We start from the raw sequence: 3,349 nt of genomic DNA, 5'->3' as shown, positions 1-3,349 counted from the left end.
TTGGCTAATAGTTTGTGTTATCTGATTGGTTCCGTTGGGCTTTTCCCAATCCTGTCCAGCCGCTGAACTCAGCGGGGTGCCACCCAGACCTGGAGTGGGGACCTGGAATGTGATATTAGATCACATCAGGGTCACCAAGATTGTTATAAGTAAAAATAAAAATTGACCCAATCATAATAAAAATAAAAACCAAAAAATTTATTTGCGATTGTATTACAGTTCCGACAGCCACCAATCAAAAATGACAGCGCAGACCCCAGGGATACAGGCAGGGTGGACGCGGCTCTGGCCTCTATCACACCAAACCCCCCCTCTGTCTACACTCGCTGCTCCGCAGGGACAGCTCTTATACTGTTTTTCTTGCCCGCGGCAGAGTCCCTTTGTCTCCCTTCAAAGTTCATCATATTCATGTTGGTTTCTTTCTTCACTCAAAGCTGCACAAAACCTTGTCCGGAAAGAGACACATGTTCCTCCCCCAATTTCCATAATCCTGTATTCAGGTGGAAGGTGCTGATGGCGCTGGTTATCTCAGATGTGTATCTTCATGGGCCATCATCACTGGGTGTCCTCAGGCACGTGCCACAGTGAACGACCATCTCCTGTGCAGCCGAGTTTCCGTCCTATGTTAATGCCAAGTTCCACCCTCGTCAGCCAGCCGAGGTGTCACTCTAGGCTTAAACCCTGGGTCCTCCCTTTAATAGCATGCTTGATACATATATCTGTAATCCATTGGCACGAATTTCTATCATATCCCTAACAGTGATCAACTATTACAAGAAGGTATTTCCATCTCTGTATTCTGGGGAACTCAGTGTAATCTATTTGCATATTTTGAAAGGGTCTAAGGGCTAGGCTCTTTCCTCACTAGGGTGTTTTCTCATCACTTTCTTATTTATCTTCTAACAAATTGAGCATTGTTCAATCTCTGGTTCCTGTATAGACTCCCTCAAAGAATTAAGTTCTTAAGAACTGATCACACAGTGCTTGGTGTATTCCTTGGTGTAGCTTAATTAAAATTTCTCTAGCAATTACTTTATTCATTATCTGCCTCCCTTCCCTGCCCAGCTGCGACCAGAACTACAGCAAAAGGGAAGTGCCTGCAGCCAAGGGAGGGCTGTGGTTGCGGATCTGGTTCTTTTTGTTGTTGCTGCCACTGCTGTTTTTGTTTGCCTTGTTATACATACTAGTAAAGGACTGCTACTCCTTTCCCATATCTTTGCCTGAGAGCCCATCAATTTCAAAGTTAGAGTAATTTGGTGGGAATGGGGTCACTTTCTTCATTTCAGAGAGGTCCTGCAGACACCTATCTTTTCAACCAAGACAAGCTGAAATTAATGATTTATATTCAATTGTTTAATTAAGTGTTGCAGCCCAGGTTTATTTTGTTAGTATATTGTTAATGTTAGTAGTTGTTTCAATGCACCCTTGTATTTTCCCCAAGCTGGTTTGTCCCTGAGTTGTATCCATCCCTGAAGCTGCCCTTTATGGTATTCCAGGCTCCTTCCCTGCCTGTCAGTGTAACCCTGCCCCTTCTTCCTGAGTCTTCCCTGTCACTGCCACCTTGAACCAATCCCTGATGGTGCCACTCCTCTGAAATTCTCCTAAATCTGGATGCCCCACTGGCCCATGTGACCTGCCCTTTCCTCCCACCTGCCCCAACTGGCCCCAAGCAAGTGACCTAATCCCCTCACTCCTCCCCCAAGGATTCCTCCTTGGATGTCTGTCTGTATCCTCCCACCAAGTTTGTTGCTGTATTTCAACTCAAGCACAGCAGTGCTCAGGGCTCTTCTGCTCCTGATCCTTTCAACAAATAAACCTTTTTCTGCTAGAACCTCAAGACACAGAGCCTCTTCCTGTCTCTACCTGACCTCTGTCCTGGGTTGAAGACTGTGTACTGTAGAGCAAGCAGCTCTAAAGGTTCCACCTTTGGTAATTCCCATACCAAGGTAGTTCCCCACTCCTGGCATGGCACCAGAGTTCTACATTAAACTAACCTGGGTTCCAGTGGTTATATCAATTAACTAACAATTAATTAAGAATTATCCAAATATAACTTAACTAATTTTGGGTGGGAGACCATCAGCAGCAGAAGGCACGATGTTGCTGTCTCCTTCCAGATGCTCCAGCTGGCACCAGTGCTGTCACTCAGGTGCTGGTTTCCAGTGCACCTTCTTCTTGGGTCTCGGGCCATCCTCTCTCCGCCGTAACGCAGAGCGTTTCGGTTTACCAAAACTCTTCTTCTCCCGGGCTCTGCCTTTCAAAATCACCCGCACTTTCTTCTGAGTTGGCCTCAGGTTAGGAATCCTAGGAAGAAGGGGACTGGTATTAGCCAGAGGAACATTTCCAGCCAGCTGCTTTTCTGTCTCCTTGCAGAGCACACAGTGTTGCATCCTCTCTCTGTGCAAGCAGCGAGCAGCAGATTAAACAACTGCACTTGCTGCATGGAGGCTGCAGAGGTGCAAGGGCAGGAATGTGACCAGTTAAATGCCTGGGAACCAACTACAGCACACAGGGTTCCATGTAGAGAAGCAGGCCTTGCTTGTCCCAAAAGCAAGCAGAGCTAGGGACAGGCTGGTTCCCAGATCTCTCGTTTCAGATTTGCAACCCTCCAGGAGCTTGATGTTTCACACAGTGTCTTTCCCCAGTGTCTCCCTACCAAGGCCAGATGATGATCCTTCTGTGCTCCTGTGGGTGTTTCTGCTGCCTCTCTGGGGCTGCCTGACTCCAGGCCCACCTCCCCATCCCAGTCAGAGGGACTGAAGGGAGGGTGTTAGGGGCTGAACCAGGCTGTGCTTGGTGATGCCCAGCAACAGGACAAGAGGCAATGGGCGGAACCTGAACAGGGAATTCCACCTGAACTGAGGAAGAACATCTTTCCTGTATAGGTGACAGCTTGCCCAGAGAGGGTGTGGAGTGTCCCTCACTGGAATTATTCCAGAGCTCTCTGGACACAACCCTGTGCTCTGGGATGACCCCACCTGAGCAGGGAAGTGGGACCAGATGACCTACTGTGGTCCCTTCCACCCTGCCCCACCCTGTGATTCAGTGATACCCATCGGTAGCATGAGCTGGCGGAGACGCTTCCCACCTGCACAGCATGGTGGTCTCAAACTTCCCCGCGCACTTCGGGGCGAACCGCACGTGGAAGGTCTGCTTCTGGCCAGGAGCAAGGGTGCCACGGTAGGGGTCGATGGAGAACAGTGCCAGGTCATCAGTGAAATCTGGGAAGATTTCCATGGAGGAAGTGACGTGCTTCAGAGAGAGGTGCTTTTCCTTTGAGCGGCGTCGCTTCTTGGAAGGGACTGGCTTCTTGGGCTGCTGCTGCTGCTCAGGCTGCTGCTCGGGCTGC

The 3,349-nt window shown here is 49.2% G+C and overlaps 1 protein-coding gene across 1 annotated transcript; it reads right to left on the bottom strand.

The window, feature by feature from the left end:
• Positions 1-226: 226 nt before the first annotated feature.
• On the bottom strand, positions 227-3,323 carry LOC120511453 (hydrocephalus-inducing protein homolog). Its single transcript, XM_039728526.1, has 2 exons — positions 3,089-3,323; positions 227-2,304 (listed from the first exon to the last, which is right to left on the bottom strand). The coding sequence occupies exons 1-2, from the start codon at positions 3,235-3,237 to the stop codon at positions 2,142-2,144; spliced, it is 312 nt and encodes a 103-aa protein (XP_039584460.1). The 5' UTR covers positions 3,238-3,323; the 3' UTR covers positions 227-2,141.
• Between the last annotated feature and the right edge of the window lie 26 nt (positions 3,324-3,349).

Source organism: Passer montanus, unplaced genomic scaffold, assembly GCF_014805655.1.
Source record: "Passer montanus isolate IOZ18808 unplaced genomic scaffold, ASM1480565v1 scaffold653, whole genome shotgun sequence".
Classification (NCBI taxonomy): domain Eukaryota; kingdom Metazoa; phylum Chordata; class Aves; order Passeriformes; family Passeridae; genus Passer; species Passer montanus.
This window is presented reverse-complemented; position numbering and strand designations above follow the sequence as displayed.